General features: G+C 41.5%; 2 protein-coding genes across 4 annotated transcripts in view; one reads left to right on the top strand and one right to left on the bottom strand.

The window, feature by feature from the left end:
* gpcpd1 (glycerophosphocholine phosphodiesterase 1) overlaps positions 1-3,823 on the bottom strand; it is a 50,452-nt gene extending 46,629 nt beyond the window's left edge. The window contains exons 1-2 of one of the 3 annotated variants that reach the window (XM_080200060.1): positions 3,695-3,811; positions 2,223-2,402 (exon numbers count right to left, since the gene is read on the bottom strand). The gene's annotated coding sequence lies outside the window, so the exon portion shown is untranslated. Of the gene's footprint in view, positions 1-2,222; positions 2,403-3,694 lie in introns of all 3 variants that reach the window. The other 2 variants (XM_080200059.1, XM_080200061.1) reach the window with 2 other exon arrangements.
* Positions 3,824-3,849: 26 nt separating this feature from the next.
* The window catches only part of LOC145350778 (uncharacterized), an 83,484-nt gene continuing 59,738 nt past the window's right edge, over positions 3,850-27,595 (top strand). Inside the window, exons 1-2 of the mRNA XM_080200063.1 lie at positions 3,850-3,932; positions 19,439-19,620. Of these exons, the coding sequence (XP_080056189.1) occupies positions 19,443-19,620 (178 nt within the window). The 5' untranslated portion in view covers positions 3,850-3,932; positions 19,439-19,442. The remainder of the gene's footprint in view (positions 3,933-19,438; positions 19,621-27,595) is intronic.

The following is a 27,595-nucleotide window of genomic DNA, read 5'->3' as shown; positions in this document are numbered from 1 at the left end:
AGATTACATTCTTAAAGAATTCTAATTTGTCAAACATAATTCCCCTTCTCCTCTGACTTTGCCTGTGTTCTGATTTTCCAAATATCCTACCACCACCTTCTTAATAGTAGGTTCTAACATTTTCCAAATGTCAAACATTAGGTTAACTTTCTCCATCTTGTCACCTAGCATTAATTTTTGCAGCATTATGCATCTTTTCTTCTAACTTCCAATCTTTAACATCCCAAGTTAGCCCAGGACGATGCATCCTTCTCCAGTCACGGATTGGCCGTGCTAAAATTGCCCCTTAGTGTCAGGAGGACTAGCTAAGGTAAGTGCATGGAGTTATAGGGATAAGGCCTGGGTGGGAATGGCCTGCATGGCCTCCTTCTGCACTGATGGATTCTATGAGTCTATATTAATAAGTCAAAAACAGAACATATTGTTGTAGAATTAATTCAGGACAGTTTCTGCAAATTCGTTCTCCATACTACCTTTGTCAATTTGATTTGCTCAATATATCGAGGTTAAAATCTCCCACATAATTGCAGTACCCTTCTTACAAGCCAACACTTCTTGATTTTTACCCTATCCTAAATTGTAGCTACTGTCAGGGGGGTTATAAACAACACCTCCAAGTGACTTCTTTCTTTTTCTAACTCCGCTCTCAACCCAATATTTCTATATTTTGATCCCGTGGACAAAAATCATTTCTCCCTACAGTACTGATTTCATCCTTTGTTAACAAGAGCTAGCTCATCTTCTCCTCCTTTCCTGTTCTATGTTAAATATGCTGGAATATTCAGGTCCCAGCTATTAAACTCCCAACAGCAATTTGGTGAAAGGGAGGTGGAGGCAGCAACCAGAAGTCAGTCTTTACTCAATTTAGATGTATTCAAAGTGAAACATCAGCTTCTCATAATCCAACACCCACCGCACTGTCAATGAATGCTTCTTTATATTCAAGCAGAACAAACCACAAATGAACTGTAAATATCTCAATACATGGTGAAATAATGAATGCCCTGCACTTAATTATCCTTTTCATTAATGTAAACAATTAACACTAGCTGTGGTCACAAACCCACTATTTAGTGGCCAGTTACTCACCTCTCAAACTCCCAAACAGGTGTTGGAGTGTGGCGACTAGGGGAATTTCACAGTAACTTCATTGTAGTGTTAATATAAGCCTACTTGTGACAGTAATAATTAAACTTTAAATCTACCATCCCCTGTAAAATTCTATACTTAGCAAAATCTGCCTCTTTTCGAATGTAGAAGGGCCAGTTTGGCCACTACCACCATCCTTACTGAACGTCAGTCACCAAGTCTCCAAATTTTAAATTCTATCCCTCATTTATAAATATTTAACGTTCACAAGCATTAAAGGTCCCCACCCATAACTATTTTGTTTTTACAATGGCCCTGTGAATCACCTTAAGTGTTTTATGTTAAAGCTGCTGCACATTGGCTACCGGGTTGAGAGGTTGTCCTCTGATGGGAAGCTGCAAAGACTGGAGATGTGAGGTGATAATTGAAATAGACATGGTTCTGAAGTGGTTTGACTGGGGAAGAAGTTGTTTCACCCGCTTGGGGAATACAGAACATGGGGATGGGGGGGGGGATTTCTTAAAATTAATGGTTGGTCATTTGAACATCGAGGATCAAAGTTCCAGGCTTGTCAACCTTCGGAATTTTCTTCCCAGAGGGTTGTGAACAGTCTATCATTGAGAATATTTCAGTCAAAGTTAGACATATTTCAGGGAACCAAGGGTTTTGGGGAGCTGCCAGAAAAGTGCAGCTTAAGCAGAAGATCAGTCATGAACATATTGAACAATGTAAGAGGCTTTAGGGGGCCATATGGTCTACTCCTGCTTCTATTTTTAAGTTTTTATTATGCCTTTAGCTGGCCTTTTCTCTCATTCAGGGCTTCCCCCCCGCATCCCTTTTATGCATCATTATCTCTGCTAACACTACTGTCGAACAACATTTGATTCCCCTCAGTGTAAGGGAAGGGGGGGTGTTTTCGGTCCTAAAATGAATGCAAATTATTACAGCTCAAAAATATAGGAGGATGAATCACACTGGTCACCCAGCCCCAGGTACAAGATCTTTCCTCTGACAATGACTGTTTCCTCATATGAAACTGTAAAAACAACAAAAGCAAAGTGCTGGGATCTGAAACAAAAACAGGAAAATGCTGGAACATCTCTGCAGCCTCTAGAGAAAATAACAGAGCCAACCTTTCGAGTCTGGACCCTTGGTTTCCCTGAAATATTTGAGTCTGAACCCTTGGTTCCCTGAAACGTTCGAGACTGGATGACCTTTTCGGGGAAGTGAGACTTCACAGATGGTTAACGATATCGTGAGGCCACAAAATGCGTTTGTCCTGAATTCTCCCATGAGATGTCATGGTGGCCATCCTGCAGGAAAAGGGACAGGGCTGTTTAAAAAAAGATGTAATTGCGTGGGGGGGGGGGGGCGGTTGGCTGACTTTTTTTTAAAAAAAACTCAAATGTTTTTGCATACCAAAAAGCCTTAATTAATCTTAATTTTTGGAAAGACTCCCATCTGGTTTGTGGTCAGTTGGCGCAGATTTAGAAAGGAAAAGACACGCACGCACGCACACTGCAAGAAAAGCACTGCATAGTCACCCACACACGGGAAGAGGAAGGGGGACAACTTCGATGGTGAGATGGCGACCACCCTGACACAGTCCTTTCCCCCTTTTTAAAATAAAGTCTGATGTGCAGACATCTCCCCCCACCCCTCATTCTTGTATCGGTTTCGATTCTAAAAAAAAAGACGGCCCAGGAACACGATGCCGCCCGGACTTGTCGATGTGGAGGAAAAGCTTGAGGGCAGAGCAAAAGGGCGCCCATCTGCTTCTTCCCCCTCGATTCCCCGTCCCCCCTCAATGCCCGCATCCCCCCTCTAGCCCTCGATTCCCCGTCCCCCCTCAATGCCCGCATCCCCCCTCTAGCCCTCGGTTCCCCGTCCCCCCTCAATGCCCGCATCCCCCCTCTAGCCCTCGGTTCCCCGTCCCCCCTCAATGCCCGCATCCCCCCTCTAGCCCTCGGTTCCCCGTCCCCCCTCAATGCCCGCATCCCCCCTCTAGCCCTCGATTCCCCGTCCCCCCTCAATGCCCGCATCCCCCCTCTAGCCCTCGATTCCCCGTCCCCCCTCAATGCCCGCATCCCCCCTCTAGCCCTCGATTCCCCGTCCCCCCTCAATGCCCGCATCCCCCCTCTAGCCCTCGATTCCCCGTCCCCCCTCAATGCCCGCATCCCCCCTCTAGCCCTCGATTCCCCGTCCCCCCTCAATGCCCGCATCCCCCCTCTAGCCCTCGATTCCCCGTCCCCCCTCAATGCCCGCATCCCCCCTCTAGCCCTCGATTCCCCATCCCCCTCAATGCCCGCATCCCCCCTCTAGCCCTCGATTCCCCGTCCCCCTCAATGCCCGCATCCCCCTCTAGCCCTCGATTCCCCGTTCCCCTCAATTCCCGCACCCCCCTCTACCCCTCAATTCCCCCATCCCCTTCATTTCACCCAGTCCCACTCAATTCCCCCACCCCCGCCCCCGCATTATTCATGCGCCGGGTTTAACGGAAATACCCGAACCGCCTGGAACCGGTTCACTTGCCGGCGGCGACAATCGCAGCAGCACCGAGCATCTCGCCCTCCGACTCACAGTCACTCCGATCGCCGCAACCTACCTAAAGCAAATCATCAATCCGACCTTCTTCGTCGACGGATAGAAGAAGGGAGCGGTTTCTAATAAAAATAACGAGGAAGCGGAGTAAGAAGACAAACACAGCACCACCTCCTTCACCACCACCACCGGACCGACAACTTGGATTACAACATCCAGAACGCAGCCGCAACCCCCATTCAGGGTCCCGCCCACCGCTCTTCCCCATTAGTCAGCGGCGCTGTCCTCCTTCCGCCTAATTGGTGAGTCCTGCTATCCATCGACCCGAGGTGGCACGCATGCGCTGTGCGCAGGTTGGAAGCGGGGGGAGGGGAGTCAGCTGGGGACAAGGTGGCTTGTGAGCAGCTGCCTCCTTCTCTGAGCAAAACGCTGAGACTCTGCAGGGTTTTCTGCTTGCGTGTTGTTTTTTTTCAATTTCCGATTTCAGATCACTCTTGCTCAGAACTTCTCATTTCTGTTTTAATTCTGGTCTTTAGAAGACAGTCATTTATGATGTAAAAGATATATATATATTTGATTTATTATTGTCACATGTATTGGGATACAGTGAAAAGTATTGTTTTTTGCACGCTGTACGGACAAAAACGCACCATTCACATAGAACATAGGGCAGAAGGAAAGGAGAGGGTGCCGAATGTAGAGCGACACAGTAACACAGTGGTTAGTTAGCACACACCGATGACTGTGTGGTCACAATCCCCTCCAATTTGATTTTCAAGTTTGTCAATGACACCACCGTAATGGGCCGGATCTCAAACAACGATGAGACGGAGTACAGGAAAGAGATAGAGAATCTGGTGAACTGATGTGATGTCAATTATCTCTCCCTCAATGTCGACAAAATGTCATTGTCTTCAGGAAGTGTAGTGGAGGACATGCTCCTGTCCACATCAGCAGGAACAAAGGGGAAATGGTTGACAGCTTCAAGTTTCTAAGTGTCCAACTCACCAACAATCTGTCCTGGTCCCTCCATGCCAACGCTAAGTTAAGAAAATCCACAAACACCTTTCTCAGGAGGCTAAGGAAATCTGGCGTGTCGCTGTGACTCTCACCAACTTTTGCAGATGCGCCATAGAAAGCCTACTTTCTGATTGTATCACAGCTTGATATGGTTCCTGCTCTGTCCAAGACCCCAGAAAACTAAAAAGGGTCGTGAACGAAGCCCAGTTTATCATGCAAACCAGCCTCCCATTCATTAACTCTGTCTACACTTCCCACTATCTCGGAAAAGCAGTCTGAATATATTTTCTTCTACCTTCTGTTGGGAAAAAAATACAAACATCTGAGGACATGTATCAACTGACTCAAGAACAGTTTCTTTCCTGCTGGCATCAGACTTTTGAATGGACCTACCTTGTATTAAGTTGATCTTTCTCGACACCCTAATTATGACTGTAACACTACATGCTGCACTTTCTCCTTTCTTTCTTTATGTATGGTATGCTTTGTCTATATAGCATGTGAGAAGCAATGCTTTTCACTGTGTACTAATACATGTGACGATAATAAATCAAATCAAAGCACAGCTGCCTCGTGGTGCCAGGGACCCAGGTTAAATTCCTGGCTTGGGTTACTGTGCGGTGTGTGCATGTTCTCCCTGTGTCTGTGTGGGTTTCCTTTGGGTTCTCAGATTCCCTCCCACAGTCTAAAACACGTGCTGGTTAAGTGGACTAGCTATGCTAAATTCTCCTTCAGTGTAACTGAACAAGTGCCAGAGTGTGGTGACTCAGGGATTTTCACAGTAACTTCATTGCAGTGTTAATGTAAGTCTATTTGTGACACTAATAAATCAACTTAAATTTAGTGTTGCAGTTACAGATAAGTTAAGGAGAAAGATCAGCTTAATTTATAATGGGTCCATTCAAAAGTCTGATGGCAGCAGGGAAGAAGCTGTTCTTGAGTTGTTGGAACGTGTTCTCAGACTTGTGTATCTTTTTTCCAATGGAAGAAGGTGGAAGCAGCTGGAAGTTTAGATGGAGTCAATGGATGGGAGGTTGTCTTGTTGATGGTCTGGACTACATTCACAACCCTTTGTAGTTTCCTGAGCTCTTGCAACGTCCTTCCTCCCCCCTCTACCTCCCAGTCTGAATTATTCTTGGTGAGCAGCACTTGACATTGTGCACAATTCAGCACTTTTTGCTTCAGTACTCATCTTATGATAACAGCAGTTTGCATTTTCCTCCTTACAACAATTATTAAACCATTCTTAAAGTTACAAAGCCAATGCACAGAATGGACAGGGCAAGCAAGCTCTTATTCCATTTCCTTGCTTGCTGCAAAAACAAATTCAAGTTCAAGTTGAATCTCTTTCATGATCCCCACAAGAGAGACATACAGATCCAAGCTGACAAGAAAAGGTATTGCACCTGATCTTGGGCTTGATCTGATGCTTTTGATCTGTTGTTTGGCTTTCAATTCAAACACCCTCCAAGCATTCCAGTTTAATGAGGCAAACAAGAACGGGAGTAGACTCTTAATTAATCAAACAATCTCTCTTCATTTAACACTGGGTACCAACTCAAACTTATACAGTTGCAACCCTCTAGCTCTTTTATTGAACTTTAACTTTTAATTGAACATTAACTTTAATTATTTTACTGAAAATAGATACAACTGAGTTTAGAAAACCTTGGCCAAAAGATATTCCCTATTTCCAATCTATCTTCTCTCTGAAGAATATTTCAGGGCACACTTCTTACGATGGTGACTCTCTATAGAGTTGTCATTGGCAAACAAAAGATTGCACATATCTTTTATCTACAAATTATTCACTTGCTTCCAGAAGATTCTGTGTCATCCAGCCAATCGTGTAACCGGAAACTGATCACACGCTCAAACAGCCAATGAAATTACTTGTAAACAATGTCATTATGCTTAGTTCAATCTGCATGTCTCTCACATAATGGCAGAAAAATTTGATACCATCCAGACTACTCAAAAGTAAACCATTTCCCATATTTGGTCAACATAGTGTCAGACCACAGTTCCCAGACTAGAATCCTGACTCAAACTTTATGATCTGCATCTCGTTTTCATTATAAGTTGACCAAAAATCCCAGCATGCTTAACTCTCAACCAGAATAGCCATTTACAACCAATATTACCATTATTGTTAAAATCATCGTTGTAGTCATTCTTTCTCTGCCTACAGTTCTTAGCTAAAAGACTGGGATAATGTCTTTAATATAAGAAAGATTCTTAAGGCACTTCACAGGAGTGTTATATCAAACAAAATTTGATACTTATATTACTTAAACCACATCAGGGTGGATCTTAGTGAAGGAATGAGGAGAAATGGGGAATAGATTTCAAGAGCTTAAGGTTACCTGTTTGAAATTGGGAATTTGCAAAAGGTTGGAATTAGAGAAATGCGGATGTTGGATGGTTATGAAGCTGGAAGAGATAACGAAGGTGGTGGCAAAGCCATGGAGAGACATCAAAACACAGGTTAGAATTTTAAAATTGAAGTGTTGTTTAACTGGGAACCAATGTAGGACAGTGATGATTAAATTTGTCAAGTTGCAGTGTTTTATGTGAAGTCAGGTCGAACATGGGAGGCCAGCTGGGACTGCATTAAAGAGATAACTAAAGTATGAATGAGGTTGCAGAAACAGAGGCAGGAAATGGATGGCTATGTGGGAGGTGTTACAGAGTAGGAAATGGATGGATATGTGGGAGGAAGCTCAGTTTGGGGTCAGATATGATACCAAGTTCCAAACAGACTGGTTCCTTCAAAGACAGTTATCAGAAAGAAGGATGGAATTGATGGTTAGGCAGTGGTGTTTGATGTGATAACCAAAGACTTTGACCTTGCAACTGTGTAGTTTGAGGAAATTCCTGCTCATGCAGTATCAGAACAAGCTTGGAAGTTAGAGACAATGATGGGTCAAGAGAGGTGCACTGGCAAGATAGAGCCAGGTGTTGTAGCACACATGGAAATTGATGTTGCATTTTGGAAAATGTTACTGCAGGTTTATAAGATGTTGAGAGGTATAGATAGAGTGGATTCTCGAAGGCTATTTCCCAGGGCTGAAATGGTCGCTACGAGAGGACACAGGTTTAAGGTGCTGGGGAGCAGGTACAGAGGAGATGTCAGGGGTAAGTTTTTCACTCAGAGGGTGGTGAATGTGTGAAATCGGCTGCTGTCGGTGGTGGTAGAAGCAAACTCGCTGGGGTCTTTTAAGAGACTTCTGGATGAGTACATGGGATTTAATGGGATTGAGAGTTATAGATAGGCCTGGTAGGTATGGATATGATCGGCACAACTTGTGGACCTAAGGGCCTGTTTGTGCTGTAGCGTTCTATGTTCTACGACAGCATGTCGGTGAGAAAAAGGTGATGGTAAGAATAGTCTGGTCAACATAGGGACACAAACAACATGAGAGCAGGAGCAGGGCATTCAGGGGCATTCAGCCCCGTGAGCTTACTCTAATATTTAACTGGATCATTGCTGATCTTCTATCTTAATGCCATCTTTCAATGCTATCTTTGTGTACGTTAATGTCATTGGTATCTAGAAATCTATCGACCATTGCCTTGAACATATTCAATGGCTGAGCTTCCATTGCCCTCATGGGCAGAGAATTCCAAAAGAGCTTCCTCCCACATATCCATCCCTCTGACTGAAGAAATTCCTCCTCATCTGAGTCCTGATTGGCCTACCTCACCTTGGGACGCTAAGGGGCAATTTAGCATGGCAAATTTGCACATCTTTGGACTGTGGGAGGAAACTGGAAAACCCAGAGTAAACCCATGCAGACATGGAGCGAATATGCAAACTCTGCACAGTCACCCAAGGCTGCAATCAAACTCAAGTCCCCGGCATTGCGAGGCAACAATGCTAACCACTGTGCTGCTAATTACTAAAGTTCAAGATTATTTTGTTTATTATAAAGCATTTCAGGACACCTTAATGTTATGAAAAGTGTTTTATAATGAATAAACATTTCTTCTCTGCCTACAAATTTACAGCAAAAGTGAAGGGAAGGCCACACGAGAAATTTTGAAATTAATTCATGGCTTCACTACGTTCTATATGCATACTTTCTGAAGTCTGTGTCTTTTTGAACACCTTCGTTTTGCACTGGATTTCATGGTTTTGGGAGTTTGTGTTGTAGAATTCCAATTCTTTTGATAAAAACTGAAGTCCAACATTTATGAAAGGAGGAGTTACAATAAAACTGCAATGGAATATTAATTTATCATGACATGAGCAACAATCTTACAAATCTGGGACTGGCAGATTTTTTTGTTAAAATATCATTAGGATTCTAATTGCATAGGCAGCTGGTACACTGTGAAAAGTGCATGGTTAAAATCCTGCTGATTGGAGAAAGCTGGGGTCACAGCAGTTGTCACTTTTACTGCTCTATTGAACACACACACACACACACACACACACACACACATATCCTGTACCTGTTGAATAGGCAAAGTTCAAATCCGGGTAAAATGAGTCCCCACACGATCTTTGACCAGTAATTTTAAGACAGAAAGCATAGGAATGAGAGGGGATTGAGTGATACCAGTATAAATACACTGGTATTGCCCTTTATAACGTTCAGAACTGCATAACAATTCAACAACAACTTGTATTTATACAGTGAGTTTAACTTGTCAAGCCAACATTGGGCCCTTCTCAAATGTTTCTGCACTGGCCAAGGCCTTTGTGCAGCAAATCGGTGGGGCCTTGCAGGAAACCCCGACTACAATTGGGGCACACCCAATCAATGAATCACGGCAGAAGGCTGCTCTGGGAGCTTTGACCACTTTAAAGTTATTGCCTGGCTTGGTGATTACTATACACGTTAGGAAGGACATGGGAAAACATGACAAGGCAGTTTGGGAGCATAAACAAACTGACATTGAACCACATAAAAGGATATTAGGGCAAATTACCAAAACCTTGGTCAATTGATCAATTCAGATGAATAAGTTAGCCTTCAAGCCTTTCACAAAATGTTTAGTAAGTGTTGCAGCTTTTGGCATGGGTGGTGTTGAAAAGCACTACATCACATGGTTATGTAACCACATAACTTCTTGTGCAAAGCTATGAATGTTTTGCTGACCTTTGGAATTCAGTGTGGTGGTATCAGTTATCAGACTCTCATTAGCAATGGTGATGTGGCTATTGCGTCCTGTTTCAAGAGATTGGATCGTTTGAAAGAGAGGGCAATAAATTTCAGTTTGCTTTTCCAATCTGAAAACTATGACATTTAGAGCTACCTAAAAAAAATGTTGCTTAGTGATTCTTCTGCCCTACTAATAGATTCCATTAGCATTGAAAATATTTTCAGAATATGAGATTCCCAGACCCGGCAGAGCAATCTTTTAAGAGAGGATACTAATTTTGAAGCCTATTTCAAAGGAATACATCTGTATAATTATTTAAGCAAAACAAAGTAATGGAAACATGGAATGTTCAGACAGCATCTGGGGAGACAAAGGTTAACATTTTGAATAACATTCATCAGAATTGCCTGAACCATTACCTTATTTCTCTCTCTCTTAAATGTTGCCTTCTGTGTTTGAGCTTGCAGCTGTTTTTGACTCATGAGCTATGTTTTGAGTGTTTAGCTTTCGAAGAGGAACCACCCAAATATGACCTCACCAATGATCCAAATAAGATTAAAATAATGTGTTTTCCTCATAACCAAAATGTTCCACATTGCACTTTGAATAACGCTATCACAAGAAGTTCAGATCTTATTGCTGAAGGCAATGAAAATCAGGAGATGTAAATAAATATGCTAATTCACTGTCACTCTATCGCACAAACTCAAAATCTACAAAGATTTTGACATCCTGGTCAGTATTTATCTTTCAGCAAGACTATTTCTGGGAACATGCACAAACTCAAAATCTACAAAGATTTTGACATCCTGGTCAGTATTTATCTTTCAGCAAGACTATTTCTGGGAACATGCACAATGCTAATTGCCTGAGACTTGTTTGCTCAGATGGTTTATGATAGCTTCTCAATACTGGGGTGTAATGCATCATAACATGCTACAGTGCACAGTCCTATATTTAGCTGATTCTGAATTGCAATCTAAAAGCAGCTGTAATCTTCGACTAATATGTTTTCTCAGTACTAGAGTTAGAGAGTAAATTCAACCATAAATTAGTAGTTACGGTTTTGAATTTGTGGCTATTTTTATCCCCTCCTTATGGAGAAAATAACATGGCCAACCTTAACGATATCCTTGAAAGTGTCAAATCTCTACCTTTCCCACATAAAGCATGTGACATATATATATCTTGGTGTTTATTTAGTGGGCCCCATGGAACCACCAGGGTAGTCACTGAATTCTGGTGTGATTACTTTAGGTGCTTATCTTCATATTAGGAGAAATTTGGTTGCTGCTCATTATCAGAGTAGTGATGACACTCCTAGTTTTGTTTCTGGGAAGAGGTTTTTGACTTTCTGTTGACCCTTCACTCTGATATTTTCATTTATTGACCGTGCACAAATTCTAATCAGATAACTTTGTGATAAAGTGAAAAAGAAAATCCTTGCCAAATGGCCACATCAACAAAAGCAATATTGCGCAGGAAAGACTGGAACAGGAATTTAGCGTGCGTTTTTCTCAGAACTTCATGGTCTTTCTTCTTAATTCACCTTTTCACAGAAAAAAATAAATATTTCCTTTACAAGCCAATGCAGAGTTTTTGGCAACAGCTTGTTATTAATTAACAGGGCAATTTTGAACCTGCATCCTCCATCTCTGTCTCAAAATCTGGTAAGCATGATTCATGCTGGCGAGTTTCCGAGTTCCGATCTTCACGCCCCCCCCCCCCTCCCTCTCCCCCTCCCCCGACCCCCCCTCCCCTCTGCCCCCTCCCCTCTCCCCTGTCCCCCTTCCCTCTCACCCACCCCCCTCTCCCCTGTCCCATAATCTCTCCCCCCACACCCCTCCCCTCTCCTGCCTCCCTCCCCTCGCCCCCCAACCCCACCTCCCCTCCCTGGCCCCTTACTGGTAGATTGGCGTGAAACGCGCTACAGGACTGCAGAAAGCAAGCAATCGCTTCAGGATTTCCTCCCTTACTGGATATTCAACGGGCTTCAGAGTGATGGCAAGCTGGCGCCATGTACAACAAGTTCACCTAGACATGAACCTGTAGGGCGGGTTCTTCCAGAAGGCTCCGAGGTGAATACAGCCCCTGGGGATGACGGACATAAGAACATAAGAAATAGGAGCAGGAGTAGGCCATCTAGCCCTTCGAGCCTGCCCCGCCATTCAATAAGATCATGGCTGATCTGTCGTGGCTCAGTTCCACCTTCCCGCCCTCTCCCCATAACCCTTAATCCCCTCTCTTATCAAAAACCCATCAACCCACGTCTTAAAAATATTTAGCGAGGCAGCCTCCACCACTTCAACGGGCAGAGAATTCCAGAGATTCACCACCCTTTGAGTGAAGAAGTTCCTCCTCAACTCCGTTCTAAACTGCCCCCCCTTTATCTTGAGGCTGTGCCCCCCAGTCCTACTGTCTTTTTTGAGCGGGAAGAGTCTCTCCACCTCTATCCTATCCATCCCATTCATCATCTTATACGTCTCAATGAGATCTCCCCTCATTCTTCTAAACTCTAACGAGTACAAGCCTAGTTTATTCAGCCTCTCCTCATAGCTCAACCCCCTCAACTCCGGTATCAGCCTAGTAAACCTCCTCTGCACTCCCTCCAAGGCCAAAATACCTTTGCGCAGGTTCGGCGCCCAAAACTGCACACAGTACTCCAGCTGTGGCCTCACCGATGCCCTATACAGCTGCAGCAAGACCTCCCTACTTTTATATTCAATCCCCTTCGCTATGAAGGCCAGCATCCCATTCGCCTTCCTGACCACCTGCTGCACCTGCAAGCTGGGTTTTTACGACTCATGCACAAGGACCCCGAGGTCCCTCTGCGCTGTCGCCTGCTGCAGTTTTTCGCCACGTAAGTAATAATCCTTCCTACCATTATTCCTACCAAAGTGGACCACCTCGCACTTGCCAACATTAAATTCCATTTGCCATTTCCTGGCCCATTCGCCCAGCCTATCTAGATCCTTCTGCAGACTCTCCACACCCTCCGCACAATTTGCCGTTCCCCCAATCTTGGTGTCATCAGCAAATTTCGACACCCTACACTCGGTTCCCTCCTCCAGATCATCTATATAAATGGTAAAAAGCTGAGGCCCCAGCACCGACCCCTGGGGCACTCCACTAGTCACCATCCGCCAATCCGAATAGCACGCGTTGACCCCCACTCTCTGCCTCCTATTTGACAACCAATCCTCTATCCACGCTAACACCCTACCCCCAACTCCATGTCCCTCGACCTTCTGCAATAACCTCTTGTGAGGTACTTTGTCAAACGCCTTCTGAAAATCCAGAAAGACCACATCCACCGGCTCTCCTCTATCCACCGCCCTAGACACATCCTCATAGAACTCCAGTAAATTTGTCAGACACGACTTCCCTTTAATGAAACCATGCTGCGTCCGCTCTATTAAGCAATTGCCTTCAAGATGCCTCGCAATTTCCTCCTTAATGACGGATTCTAACATTTTACCTACCACAGACGTTAAACTAACCGGCCTATAATTCCCCGCCTTTTACATGGCCAGGCAATGGCCTGGCAATGCACTCTAGCACTGCCCCTTGGCACAGGTTGGCATTGCCATTTGGCACTACACCCATGCCAGCCTAGCAGTACCAAACTGGCACTGCCAACCTGCGTCAAGGGGTGGATCTCAATGGGAGCCTCATGGGGCGGGTAGGAGGAGAGTTATTCAGATTTTGTTGTGGGTTAGGAGTGGACAGAGGATGTTGGTGATGGCTGTGTGGTTGGGGGGGTGGGGGGAGAGGCGGTGGTGTAGGGGGTGTGCTGGCTCCTATTCTGGAGAGACGCAGATGATCAGGGGGTAAGGGGGAAGAGCCAATACCCAACGATTGAGGGAAAGGGGCTGATGATTAGTGGGAGAAAAGGAAGAAGGGGCCCAAGATCGGGGAAAGAGGCTGATGATTGAGAAGAAGTGGGGGAAAGGAGCTGATGATTGGGGATAAAGGGCCAATGATCAGGGGAAGGACTGATGATCAGAGGGAAGTTGGGGGAAGGGCCAATGATTGGGGGGGGGGGAGCGAGGGGTCGATGATCAGGGGAGGGGGAGGGGGAGGGGAGTACCCACTTTGATTGGGGGTGGAGAGGTGAACCCCTGAGACCTCTGTAGTGGGCTGGGGATGAGGTTTATTCCTGTAATGATCGGGGCACTCTTTAAAGATGGTACCCCAATCTCAGTGCAGCTGGGTTTTGCCAATGTGCTGACGCCCTGCTCCTCTCCGTGACAGCATGAAACATGATTTTGTTAGGCAGAATTTCATCGGATTTGGAGAGAAAACTGGCATGTTTCTATCAGAAACACGCTGGTTTTCTCACCAGAAACAACTGTCTGCCATTTTTTGGTAAGAAACCACCCCACCACAATTTTAAAGCATTAAGAGTTTCTAAAGTAAGAACTAGTGAATTGGAATTATACTTTGATGGATTTTTCTTTGACTCGTCTCTTTTGAAATAAAAGCAAAATACAGAGGATCCTGGAAATATCAACAAAAAAACAAAATAGCGGAAAACACTCAGTAGGCCAGGCAAAATTTGTTTGGAGGGAAAGAGTAAACAGCCCTTATATTTACACAAAGGTTGACTGTGGTGTGTGGGAGAGGCCAAAAATAACAAATAGCTCAACAAGACTGGGTTGTGTTAATTTTGCAGGGTCTTATTACTTTTTTGTTCTGTTCCCTATAGAAAAGTAGACAAATAAATAGTCTGGCCAGCGGTCAGAATGGAAAACCAGCAGTAGGAGACAATAATTGTGAACCCTTGGGGATGGACCCCATTAATCATGTCAGGCAAGGGTCATCAATTATAGCTGGAGGAAAAGTGAGGGGCCAGTATGATGGATACCTCAGTACATGAGATGTGTGTGTGTGTGTGTGTTCGCAGGTCGGCACCCAAAGGCTTTTCTGAAGGGCCAAGGGACGAGTTCTCTTCCTCCTGGCTCTCAACAAATGTTGGAAAAGATGCTAATCTCAGAGTGCCAGTAGCTCCAACTTCCCTTTCATTATCAATATACTTTGTGTCAGGTGCTTAAATAGGCTTTGCTATTTCACCATAACTTTCACTCAGTTCCCCGGTATTGTCAGAAAAGATATATTGTTGACAGATTTAAAGCAATTGTTGAAGTTTAAACATCTTTAGTGAGACACTCATTACAATCCTGAGAAATGAAAGATTTATTCATGTCATCTGTGGGACATAGTAGTAAAGGAAAAATTTAGTCCTGAAAATTACATGTGCGAATAATGTGGAATATGAGAAAATGAGTAAGTAGCTGGTATATTTGTATCATGTAAATGCCAAACAATGATAATCTCTAATAAGCAATGTCCTAACCTTCAATGGTCGTTCGACAAGTGCCGCATCATCAATGTTATGAGTGTCATGGCCAAGTGAGGGGGGATAAGAATGACTCATATTATATCACGCAAATCTGATCATAACAAAGCTTTTTCATGAATTTAGCGAGGATGTGCTTTGCAGGAGTGTCACAATGTATACTCTGAAATTATAAAGAATTAGCCAGATGGTTTTCTGAAGTTTATGAGGGAGGTGAACAAGTGTGGTTGTTTGTATTCAGTTTTCTTTCTGGATATAGCTGCATGGAACAGACTTCCCTGGGAGATCTGGATTTGCAGTAGAATTCACATTAGAAATCCAGAGAGAGAGAGAGGTGGTCTTTCCGTGCAATCTCTCTGGTTTGCTAAAACTGTTCTGCTGTTGTCATTGTTTTGTGGAACAGGTATTTGCGTTTTGATGACTCATTTCAGGAACTTTTGAAATGTTGCAAGATAGTGTGAAAGCTGATAGGAAATGGGGGCACACATTTCTCTTGATCTCCTCAAAACTTGATGTGATTTGGTTTTTATACTCTTGCAATGATTGCCTAATCTTTCCCCAGTTAGGGACAGCTGCTCCTAATCACCAACTTAAAGCATGTGCTCTGTTACAGCACGATTCCAGCAAGTTGAATATTCTGTGTGGCTAGCAATCCTGCACTTAATAGAATTACAGTTCATTGCTTTTTTTAAAAGCTCAGCCAAAAAAGAATTAGAAATTATATTTTCATAACATGCATTCTCATAACATAGAGGGCATTATTGGCTAGAGGTAGAATACACCAGTCACCTCAATAGTCTGGCTACCGATTTCAAGTAAAGGCTGGCTGTTCTGCAATGAGTAGCTCACCTCCAGATCCCTCAAAACCTTCCCAATATCTACAAGACTCCAATCAAAAAACAAGCATGAACTTGCATTTACAATAATTTCTGATTCAAGGTCCTAATTATGTTTTGTGAACTATCTTTTAGTGAAACGGCTTTAAACAAAACATAAGTCCTCATAGGAATCCGTATAAAAATCAGAATTATGTTCTTTCAGAATTTCTCACCTGGAAAAAAACAATCGGCAAGTTGAAATACTGTACTCCACGTATACAGCACAGTGCAGTTGTGATTTGGAAGCCTGTCAGGTGTCCAGGGGGCATGGAGGTTTAAGTGACCAGCCCACTTCAAAGTTTTCACAGTCAACAGAGCAGGATGAAGACATTGATCAGAGAGATGCCTGAAATCACCACCTCAAGAGTGATGCTCAGGTTTACAGGATTAAAAAGGGCAATCCAGCCACATGATCCCCATCCTGGGGTCAAAGTGCAGAGGTCAATGCCTTGCCTCTAACTTGAGCCCAGCTAACCCTCAGGACCTTTATGACCATGCTCATGACTAGCACCAAAGGTGCAGATCTTATTGGGGAGGCAGGTGAATGGGGGAGGGCTTTGAACTGGGCTTCAAGTCCATTAATTACATCCAAATTAGCAGATTTCTTACGAATGAGATCATAATCCCTGTGGTGCTATGCCTTTACTTTTAATCAGCTCAAATTCCTCTGTAATTGCAGCTCTTCACTCACTGCTAGCGACAATCCTCGTATTAGAGGGGCTGGGACAATTCTGTCCTCTGAGGAGACCTCTGGCTGGCTGAGATCAGTGAATCCTTGACATAGATAGTCAAACCTCTGCCTTTTACAGAAATTGCATCATGAAATGGTCTGTGATTGCCCCTACTTGTAAATTATAATGACTAATTTTTAAAAAGCAGCAAGAAATCTTTTCCAAATGTGGATAAATAAACTGTGGGTGGTAAATATCTGCCCTTATATTATATTGCATTATATAATATTGGATGTTGTTTGAGATGAAGGGGCATTTCCCAGTATTCATGAAAAGGAGGTAGTTGGGAACAAGGGGTAACTTTATGAGATGCTGTGTGTGAATAGCTATCAGAGTAGTTAAGTGGACTGTTGTAGTGAATTATAGTCCGTCTTGTATGTTTTATTTAAATTAATATCCTTTATTAATTGATCACAAAACAACTGGACTGCTTCTCCCTGGTTTGCAGCGTATCTTTTTTCACATTATACAAAATCGAAAATATACACCACTAAGAACTGGTGTTCCAAGTTATCCTTCTGGGTTTTGGGATGGCCTCACATTTAACATAAGCAAGGTTCTTAACAAACTTGGGGGCTCTGTGGCAGGATTTTGAAAAGTGTAATTCTTTGGGTGTAGGGAAATTTATGACTTTTATCTGACATAGTAAAGAAGGTGATGAACCAATTTGAGGGAGCATGTGAGTAAGGTGACTGTAACATAGCTGTTGTAATGGATAAAACTTGTTTGGGCGTAGACAATATAAATTTGGAAAGGTTGAAAAGTGTACCTAAAGCTAAATTGATGAAACTGGCAAACATGTTGTAATTAGGGTTTCCTACAGGGACTAAGAAAGCTGAGGTAATTGAAAGAATAGCAAAGCATTTAAATATACAAGAATTGTCAGATAGACCAAGTTCTCCCAAAAGTGAGGAAATCGAATGAACAGAAATTCAATTACAGATGAAATGATTAGAATTGCAGGAAAAAGAAAAAGAAGTAGAAATGATATGCAGGAGAATCAAAAAGAAAGGTAAAGGAAAGAGACAAAGAGAGAAATTTTCAGATAGACTTGGACAATGGCAGAAAGAGTAAAGGGGAAAGAGAGAGACTTTCAGTTTAAAATGTTGAAACTTAAAGCAGAAACACTAGAGTAGATTGAGGAAAGAAGTAGTTCTAAACCTGAACTCAATGGGGGATGTTTAAATTTGCATAGGCACTTCCAAAATTTGAAGAAAAGGATATGGAGGCATTTTTTAACTAATTTGAGAAAATACCAAGACAAACGAAGTGGTCACAAGATATCTCATAGAATAACCTCATAGGTAGGGCTAGTGTAGTCTATGCATCATTGTCAGAGGACGAAGATTGCATCTTTCCATCTACATAATGTTGTCTAACTCTACCCCTGCCTAAACCCAAGTGGTGCTGAAACATTCATTCTTGCCTTTGTTATCTCTAGACTTGCCTATTGCAATAGCCTGGTCAAACTCCCATCCTCCATAAACCTAAGCTCATCCAAAACTCTGCTTGTATGCTAATTTGCATCAAGTTTCATTCACCCTGTTCTTATTGACCCACATTGATTTTCAGTTGAGCAGTTTCAGTTGTCTTAATTTTAAAATCCCTATCCTTTTTTCAATTCCTTCTATGATCTCACCCCTTCCTATCTCTGGAACCTCCGCCAGCGTACGATCTGCTGAAAAAGTGCACTCCTCCAATTCATGCCTTTGCACACTCTCAATTTAATTTGCTCTACCATTTGTGCCCCATGGGCTGGAAATTTACAGTCCAGACTGCCACAGGAATCAGAGCACGTGAGAGGCGGACACTGGGAAGATCCGTTGACCTCGGGTGGGATTTTATGGTTTCAGGACGAGCGAGGCCATAAAATCCTGCCCATGAATCTGGAATTCCTTTTAAACTTCTCTACCTCTATACTTCTCTTTCCTTTAAATGCTCTTTGACCAAGTCTTTTTTTGTCCTAATATCTACTAATATGGCATCTGCATGCATTTCCTGTCTACAAAACTTGCTTCCTGTTGTCATTCTTTTCATCACATGTCGGTGATACTGTTTTGCCGCTATAAATTTTTAGGTCCACGTTTCTACTGGAAATCCTCCACATAAACCTGAGGATGAGGAAAATATAAATTGGCAAAGTAATTAGAAGAAAAAACTTTTATTTATACATCGCTTCAGGATGTTCCAAAGCACTTTAGATTAAATTAAGAAGAATGATGTACATTTATTAAGGGGGTCACAGCCATTTAAGTATTTCAAATGTGTGGTCAATGTTTTAATGTGGGAAATGTGGCAACCAATTTGTGCACAGCAAGCTCCCATAATCTTTCTTGAGGCATAATGATTGGCCAGGAATCGGGAGCACTCCCAGACTTATTTTCAAAATAGTACCATGAAATATTTTATATCCAGCTGAGAGAGCAGACATGACCTGAGTTTAATATTCTTATTTGAAGGACAGCACCTCTGACAGAGTAGTATTCCCTCAGTTCTGCACTGGAGTGTCAGCCTAGATTTTGTGCTCACGTCTCGATTGGAACTTGTACCCACTACCTTCTAATTCAGAACTCTGAGTAATTATATCTTAAGCAAGTGTTTGTTCTTTTTAAAAGCAGTGTTGTTATGGTTTATAAATGTGCCTTGCATTGTGTTGCATATTGTGTGCTTGGGTGTTTATGAATTAACTCTTCATTCTCCTCCCACAGGATTATGTCAAATGAAGTTTTATCAAGTAACCTATCAGAGACAAACAGTGTACTGGAGCTACCCGCGACATACAGTTTACCAAATGAAGGCAGTCAGCTGATGTCTGATAAAAATGATGCCAGATATACTTTAGATTCATCTATTAACACTTCTTCCCCAGTGATGCCCACAGTAAATACAGGTATGTAACAGATTTTAAAAGATGTTAGTCCCATAGGCTGTGGGATAGGATAAAAATTACAATCTACAATCCAGTTGTTTTGGGTAAAGAAGTAAGATAGCTCATGACCATTTTCAGGAGTATTTGAAATTAATAACTTGTGAAGCATTGAGACACTGGAAAATATTACATTCAAATTAAAAGACTTTTTTACAGTTCAAAGAGTGAAAATCTGACAAAAGCAAAATAAAATATGGAAGTATTTTATCCTTAGATTCATTAGACTTTGGGAGATAATGATATTATTAGATTTGACAGATACAAGAGTCAAGATATAAGAGACACAATAATTTACATTAAATTTAATTTAGCTGTTCTTAATTCATTGAGCTGGAGTGACTCTAAAACATCTAATTCCAGCATTTAATTGATTCTTAAATTACTCCAGGATTTTTATCTCCACCACTCTATTCAAGGGAGACTCAGACATGTTGTTCATTGCTTTCTTCTAATATTCATAAGGAAAATAATCATTCAGTAGAGATTTTGTAGACATGGAGTGATGTACAGAACAGCAAAAGAACACAAGAAAGTAACATGAAAAGCAAAAATGGAACACAAAAAAATTTGCAAGGAATATTAATGCCAGCATTAAAGATTTTTAAGTATATTGACAGAAAAAGGGTGGATAAGAATAATGACCTAAAAACAGATGTGGGTGTTGTAATTGAAGAACAAGAAATGGGAGATTTGCTAAATGTTTGTTGTATTAGTCTTCACAATGGAGGTTGAGGATCAAGATATGAAGACAACTAAAATAAGTGGAATGGAGAAGCTGACTAGATTTTATATAATTTTGAAAAAGAATAGAGAAAATGAAATAGGGATAGACACATTTCTCGAATCTTATGATTTTCCCAAATAGTGGAAACAGTGCATGCTTTAGTCACAATTTTTCAAAACTATTAGAGCGTTGCACAAGATGGGGGATTTCTTTCAAGTCCCTCTTAAGTGAATCCATTAGTTTCCTACTTGGGATACATGGGGAGGGAATTCTCCAGCTGTTCATGCAAGTGGAATTCTCCTGTCCTGCTGGCAGCACACCTGCTCTTGCGAATTGCATGGCGGTGTAGGGTGACATCAATGGGAAATCCCATTGACAATAGCAGAACCAGGGAATCCATGTCACCTCCCGCCGCTGAGAAATACGCAGTTGGGAGGATGGAGAATCCCCCTCAGAGTCTTCAATCATAGGTTTTTGAGCTTCCACTAGTACTACAGGGTAAACATCAATGCCTCATTCAGTTGCAACAATACTGGAAATGTCCTGACTTCCTAGTGTAAACTGTAGAGTCATGATATCCTGGGAGATGATATTACAGACTGTAAATAGCCACACTGTCAACCAGTGGTGGTTCTTTCGTATTCCCTCATGGTTAGGCCCTTGAAGTCTTCATCTCTGTCGTCTATAGCAGAGCTGGTAGACAGCCTCTCCTTCTGGTCAACACTCTACTGTGATATTTTTGCCGTTTTCTGCTGCTGCCAGCTCATGCTGGGTACTTCACCACATGAAAACTTGTGGCTCACTGTCTATCTCACTAAGAGTGTCACAATGTAGTTCTTGAGAGAGATGAACATTTTTACAGTCCTTCCTTACAAGGACTTGTCCTCCACTGATGTGTCTTCTACAAAAGCCTCATGATGTTGAGAGTAACCTAAAAGAGGTGAAAATTGAGAGGAGTTTGGTTTGCAGACCAAAGTCAAACATTTTCAGTTAAGTCTTGAGAATGCAGTTTTGTGTTTTGAAGCTTATTTGTTGAGCGAAGTGATACAAAAAAGCAGATCCTACTGAGGTAAACCACTAGATTCTGAAACGAACTGGCACCTTCCTACCTGACTATTTTGCGCTGGCGTTTGATCCACATTTTAGTTTTACATTCAGATACATTCAGTAATTCTAAAACTATATCTAATTTATTTCCCTGGAATTATTTCTGTGATATATTCCTTTAGGAAAAGTGCAGTTTCAGAATGGCACTTTCTACCTCATGCTTTCTTGTTACAAAATATAATTTTGTTATTTATAGAGCAGTATTGTTCATTTAGATGCAACCAAGGACATTGGTCAATCTCTATAATAGTAAGTTGTTTCAGTCTGTAGCAAAAGTCTGTGTAAGCTTATCACTAAATAGCATTTATCGAATTGGGCCATGCAGTGTATCTCTTTATGTTCCATTCCTGATCTTAGCCACAAACAGATCTGATTTTTCTTATACTGTGGCTGGACCATGCACCAATATGGAAAAGGACATCTGTTGACACTATCAGTAAGGATGGAATTAGACTTTTGCCTTTACAATGCTCTGTTATTTGATGCAACAGCTCAAAGCAACATATAATTTGGCAATTTTGTAATCAAACTTGGACCGAAAATTAGGGTGTCATGATGCGCATGTTTTTGCTGTATTGCTTCTGTCCAATTTATTTGTACAGTAAGTAGTCTCACAACACCAGGTTAAAGTCCAATAGGTTTATTTGGTAGCATGAACTTTCGGAGCATTTCCCCTTCATCAAGTGAGAGTGATTTTTTTTGTGTGCAGAAGCTGAACAAATAAACAAGAATGTTAAATATTATTCACTTTAGTTGCAGTATCTCCCATTTTTTAAACGTAGTTCAAAAAACACATAAAGATTTCTTCATATCCATTTCTTGTCTCTCTTAACTTCCAACTTCTTCTATTTCTTTCTTACACACACACACCTGGGAGACTAGTTGCTATTGTGTATGTTAATTGAGGCCTGTGAACTTCTTTTTTGTTGTTCTCTCCTTTCAATACAAGAAAATTAGGCGAATCATATTTTATGTTGATAACAGCATTGTGTAAATATTATTCAGCCCACAAAACCTATTCCATTTATTGGGTAGTTATCCTCTGATTTTCTCATCAAGAAAGTAGACATGATGGGCCAATTGGCCTCTCACTGTACTGTAACAATTCTATGATTCTATTAAAATGTGATTTACATTATTAAATCATTTGTCTTTTTCATTCTGCTATTGAACTGTGATGACTGGGATTTTCTGCTTGCTTTTAACCACTTATGCTACCCACATTTTTGTTTCAGTTTCAGTTTCAGTCACTACTACCACATAATCACAGATTGCTCCTTAAAAATGCTACTACCCAGATCCCCATTCAGTGCCTTTATAAAATCAGAAATTTTGATACTGAAGGAAAAACATTGATCCATCGTGCATGTGCAAATGCTGACTCTATATATGAGTTATTTATATGAATCCTATTTACATACTCTTTTTCTGAGTCCTTCAATATTTTACCTCCTTGAATGTTTTTGTAGCTTTGAATATATGAAAATGATGGGCAGGTGAATTCTGATTCCACACATTCGGAATGCCTGAAACATTGTAATTAGAGAGTACTTAGCAACTATATTGTTATGTAGTGGCATTTCTGACATCATCAAGAGACTTCAGACTTTTTTAGGAACAAAAGGTAGTTACTGATAAGGAAAACTAGGTACAGGAGGAGTTGCATTTCTAGGTCCCCCTAGAATTGTATTATATGGTTGCTCGATGATTATGCCCGAGAGAGGACTTCATCTTGTGGTGTGATCACTTGCTCTCGGATCTCATCGGTCCCACATGTCTTCTGCTATACTGTATTGAAGGGACAGACATAGAAGAACCAAAAACTCAAGGCCTCTTTGGGAAAGAACTCAGAACAATTCGACTTCAACCCTGAGTCCAGAAGCCCACATTAACCTGCATATTATCAGTCACCATTTGAAGGGACAAAAATTATATGCAACATTGTCAAGATCGTCCCTCTTAAATGCCACAGTTGACCCATTAGTCATTTATACTCATCTATTTCATATTTTAACAATCTATTTTTTAAAAAAATGTAGTAGGTTCCCCCTTATGCTTCCGGCACTAGCTCTTAATTCAATAAATCTTTGTCACCAATTCACCCATCAGTGGAAATAATCTTTCAATACTTTCTTATTCCTTAATAATTATGTTTAATTCCCTCTTCAATTTTTAATAAATGGCCTTAGTTTACGAAACCTCTGAGCTTAGTTAAATCATCTCATCCCAGTTAAAATTCTTGCAAATCTTCAAAATAGTGTGTCAGTGACCAGCTAGAAGCAGCTGTGGCAGCCAATGGAAGATAGCACTGTTATAACTTGACAGGAAGAATGGAACATTGGCTTAAAAGATAACTTTTACTTTTATTATATGAAACACAGAGAAACAGAGTCACAGGATTGATAATTCTTGTTTTAACAACAAGAAAAGATATTTATTAAACTTGAAAAAATGGATTATAATACAATACTTCTTTACTCCTTCTTTGGCGTAACCAGTCCACACAGGTTTTAAGATTAACATGGATGACAAAGTCAATTTGAAGCTGCAATGGTCTTATGAATATAAACTTGCAAGGGATGTCAAAATCAACTAGTAACAGTGATATTATCAGTGAAAATAAAGAAATAATGGACATGTTGAATGGACGTTGTATCAGTAGTTACAATAGAGGAAGAGTTTGACTTGCTAGAAACCTTAAGAAATCTAATATTGAATCAGGGCAGGGGCTCACCCAATATTAAGATAAACAAAATAACAACAGTGAAGAAAATCATGGCCCCAAAGAGCAATAACAGCAACAGGCCAGATAGTTCCCATCCTAGGATTTGAAGTGTTTGAAAGGAAGTATGCAAGGATATTAGAGATGCTGTAACTCAATCTTTCGATGTTCTTTTGATTGACGAATTATACCTTTAGACTATCATGCTCCGTTTAATAGAGATGAGAGACACAAGCCAGACAATTATAGACCAGTTACCCCAACATCTATTTTTTGGGAAATTACTAGAATCTGTAATTAATGGTAGGGTTGTTAAACAGCTTGAAATTTTTCAGCTCAGGAACACCTAAATGGATTAGTAAAGGATAGGTCATGCCTGATGAAGCTGATTTAATTTTCTGAAGAGGTAGCTACAGAAGTAGACCAGAGATTGTCTAAGAATATTATTTTTATGGACTTCCAGAGGCAACTGATAAAGTTTCTTCTTAGGATATAAAGTAGAGTCCTATGGAATTGAAGACAAATGATTGAAATTGTTAGGAAATGGATTGAGTGACTGAAGAGAAGAGTAAGGATAATGGGCAAACATTCTAACAATCTGGATGTTTCTAGTGGTATCCTGTACTGACCAATTTTGGGGTCTCAACTATTCACAATTTAGATGGTGGGACAGAAAGCTACATGTCCAAATAACCCAAAGAGAGATATTATGAAAAGTGTAGGTGGAAGCATGAAATTGTAAGAGGTATTGATGGATTAAGCGAATGGGTAAATCCATGGCAAATGGATTTCAGTGTAGGCAAATGTCAAGTCATCCGCTTTGGACTTGAAATGATAGAACAGGGGAAGACCTACCCATTGCCGATTGTATCACTCATGCCTGGTGGGCCCAGGCAATTTTCTCACCATCAAGTGACAGACCACCATTGCCTGGCTACAAAGACACAACCATTCTGTAGCAGGACTACCATGACAGCACCGCAAGAGACAGATGGACAGTTAAGGGCATTAGGTGCATCCCAAAGATCAGAAAGTTTGCATCCTCGTGGACTTTGGCAGAGCCTGAGGTGACCACAAGAAGCTAAGTGAGGATAGAATGAAGGGAGAAGAAGCTACGACAAGATCCACTATTCCCAATCTGAATTTCAAGACCATTATACTGCTTCCCAAGGCATACGCCAACTTCCCATGGTAAGTAACTGTAAGATGAAGTTGAAGGGAGGAAAGTCTGCTGGGGCCATTGCATTGTCTCCCATTACTTATATGCAGCAGATGTGAAAGCACCAGCCAGTGACCTTTTCAATGGGAATGGGGGGTGGACAGGATCAGAGTAGTGCAGTAATAAAATGCCTCACCACTATATTTTCTACTATTCTCTGCCATGATCTTGTCTAAATAAAAAGCAGTTTGTGACCAGGCATCTTAGTAAAAGTCTCCCATGTTGCAATTTATTCAATGCTTTATCAAAGTTCAAAGAAATCATTTCACTACATTCCATTTATCAATACACTTGGTAATTGTCTCAAATAATTTCCCTAAAATAATCAAATGTGAACTCATTTATAAGTTTGTATAGAACATCTGAGATTAGCTCATATTTGACTGAATATACACTGATGTTGTCTTTCGGGCAGTTTTCCTATCACTGACTCTCTAACATAACTCAAGGTATTTAAATCTCCTTGCCCTTTAAATATTTGAAAAACTGTTTACAGTTTTAAAAACAATCAGTGTTTGCTTTTCACTCTGTGTGTCATAAACTGAGGGTTAACATTGTGGGATTAGTGCTGCATGGCTGAATCCATAACCTATTATCACGGAGGGCTGCCTGTCAGTTCCAAGTGCTTATAAGATCTTTGAAATAAGATATAAATACAAATGCTTGTTGTTATAAGCATTAATAATTTGAAAAAATGTAGTGGATGAGGTTTAATCAAGTAGAGTTCTTTTTTAACAGTGAATTCGCTACACAATTAAGAACTTTATTTAATCTCAGCATGGGTCCTGAGGCCTGCCCATGCTGGATATTGGGTGAGTGGTATAGTGTTGCTAAGGGTGGTGGCTTGAGGGCGTGGGTTGGCCTGAGGTTGGTAATGGGTCTATGAGGATCCATGGTGGAGTGGGTGGAGGGCATAGTTCATCAGAGGGTATGAAGGGTCATTGGATGTAGGCAGAGAGGCATAGGTTGTCATGGATGGGGCATCTGGACAGTATTGGGGGTAAGATGGCACCACAGATTAGGACTAGGGAGCTGTTCTATGTTTTATTTATTTCATATATTCAACAAGATGCCGCAGCACCGAGGCCAGACTTTCACCCAGCCCACCACCGCACCTGACAACTTTTGAACTATTCCTGGGTTGCCCACCATGACTTCCATTTTCAACCATACCCCTGGGACTGAAAATCCAAACCTTCAAGGCACTTTTTCCGGGCCAACTTGTGAAACTGGGAATTGTCTGGACTCTGTGCTCCCAACTCAGGAGCGAAAATTCAGGCCATAAACTTAAATTCATCCCTCTAGAATACTGGTCCTTTGTCTTCCCTTAGGAGTTTGCAAGGCTTGTGTGGGTTTGGGTTGGGGGAATGCCAGACAGAGATGGGAAATTGTGTTTAACCATGGTAGCTGTGGAGGAAGACTTTATGATCCAATTTATCTTTTTCTGCTCATCTGAGGAATGGAGATATGAAAGTTTGTGTCTTTCGTCTAATGTCAAAGCTCAGTCTTGTTCATAGAATTACAAGATAATTATAGTAAGAAGTCTCACAACACCAGGTTAAAGTTCAACAGATTTATTTTGGAATCACAAACTTTTGAAGTGCTGCTCCTTCATCGGGTGAGTTGAGTAACTCCACCCACCTGATGAAGGAGCAGTACTCCGAAAGCTCGTGATTCCAAATAAACCTGTTGGACTTTAATCTGGTGTTATGGGACTTCTTACTGTGCCCACCCCGTCCAACGTTGGCATCTCCACATCAAGATAATTATAATTGAGGAAAGCCATTCAGCTCATTCCTACCTTGCTGCTCTCCACTGCACAATGATAATTCCAGGTTAGCCCATTATCTGACAGTGATCAAAACTATACACTGTATTGCTGTTACACCTATTCAGGAGTACTGCACAGTTTCAGCACAACCTTTCAGGATTTAACAATGGATTCCACTAATTCTGTATCCTATTTGTTTCCGTATTGTCACCTCCCCCTACTTTGACTTGGTGAATCATGTTTACTGACAAATAAAGAGAATCTAAGGGAGTACTTTACAAAATAGAAATAGTAATAAAAATATTGTTTTGTTAACCTAGGCTGACAAAAACTCATAATTCATATCTCCATTCCTCAGATTTGCATTGTGGAAGGGGAGAGGCTGTTTATGTT

The sequence above is a fragment of the Carcharhinus amblyrhynchos genome, chromosome 12, assembly GCF_965287045.1.
Source record: "Carcharhinus amblyrhynchos chromosome 12, sCarAmb.v2.hapA, whole genome shotgun sequence".
Taxonomy (NCBI): Eukaryota; Metazoa; Chordata; class Chondrichthyes; order Carcharhiniformes; family Carcharhinidae; genus Carcharhinus; species Carcharhinus amblyrhynchos.
The sequence above is the reverse complement of the archived record's forward strand: the minus strand, read 5'-3'. Positions and strand labels throughout refer to the sequence as shown.